At 43.4% G+C, this 1,125-nt stretch overlaps 1 protein-coding gene across 1 annotated transcript; it reads right to left on the minus strand.

Moving 5' to 3' along the window:
• Positions 1 to 461: 461 nt before the first annotated feature.
• LOC110037396 lies at positions 462 to 851 on the minus strand. Its single transcript, XM_020742036.1, has one exon. The coding sequence runs from the start codon at positions 849 to 851 to the stop codon at positions 462 to 464; it is 390 nt and encodes a 129-aa protein (XP_020597695.1).
• Positions 852 to 1,125: the final 274 nt, after the last annotated feature.

Consider the following 1,125-nt stretch of genomic DNA (forward strand, 5'->3'; position numbering starts at 1 on the left):
TGTTGCTGCCTTGGCGTATGTTGCCCCACAATAGGAGCATTATCGATGTCAGCTGGTTTGTTTTGTACAAATCGATCAAGATATCCTTATTTAATTAACCTTTCAATCTCTTCTTTGAGCTGCTTACACGCTTCAGTGGAGTGGCCATGACTTTGATGAAAATGACAATATTGTTCTTGATTCCTTGAGTTAGGTTTTAGGGTGTGAGGCCACTTAACGACTTGCTCATCTTCGATAGTCATTAACACGTTAGTACGTGATGTGTTGAGTGGTGTATACTCTTCCTTGGGTCGATATTCAGTTCGTTGGCCTGCAGGTTGAGGAAGAATGTTGTGATTCCTCTGTTGTTCAGACTTTCTTCGTTGCAAAGATTGATTATTATCTCCAGGGTTAGCTTTTCGTTCTCCCCAGAAATTTTCAAATTGTTCCTTATGTGCACCGATGGCCTCGTCTGCAGTGATTTAGGCCTCAACACGGTGGACAATGTCGGCATAAGAACAAACTGTCTCCTTCATCAGTGATGAGTAAAAGGGTCCTTGGTGAAGCCCCCCAAAGAAAACCCCCCTAAGTAACTCTGGATCTACTCCTGAAATTTGACGGACTTTAGTAGAAAACCTGTCGAAGTAGTCTTTGAGTGACTCTCCTTCACTTTGATGAATTCCCGAGAGATGGGATGAATCCTTGATGATCCTTCGATTTGCGTTGAACCGTTCCGAGAACAATTTGGCAAGCTCATTAAAGGTGTTTATAGTGTCCCCCGGTAGAGAGTAGAACCAAGTTCGAGCTTGTCCTTTAAGATTAGTCAGAAATACTTGACACAGAAGCACATCAGAGGCACGCTGAATGTGCATGATAGTTCAATAATGATCAATATGCTCGCAAGGGTCGGTTGCCCCTTCATATGTATCGATGCTCGGAAGCTTAAAACATGTTGGGATGGGTGTTGGAGGACCGCATCCGCTAAGGAAGAAGATTCATGGATGTTATGGTGAGCTTAAAAACGATCCTTTTTCTCTAAGGTGAACTCTTCCAGGATGAGGCGTCGTAGTTCATAATGAATGACATTATCTGGAATGGCAGGAAGATGTGGAGATGTCGGGTGAGATGCACGAGATGAATGAATGG

Source organism: Phalaenopsis equestris, unplaced genomic scaffold, assembly GCF_001263595.1.
Source record: "Phalaenopsis equestris unplaced genomic scaffold, ASM126359v1 Scaffold219149, whole genome shotgun sequence".
Taxonomy (NCBI): domain Eukaryota; kingdom Viridiplantae; phylum Streptophyta; class Magnoliopsida; order Asparagales; family Orchidaceae; genus Phalaenopsis; species Phalaenopsis equestris.

Excerpts from the sequence above, each read along its gene's own strand:
- LOC110037396 (XM_020742036.1), bottom strand. The coding sequence starts at position 851 with ATGCACATTCAGCGTGCCTCTGATGTGCTTCTGTGTCAAGTATTTCTG.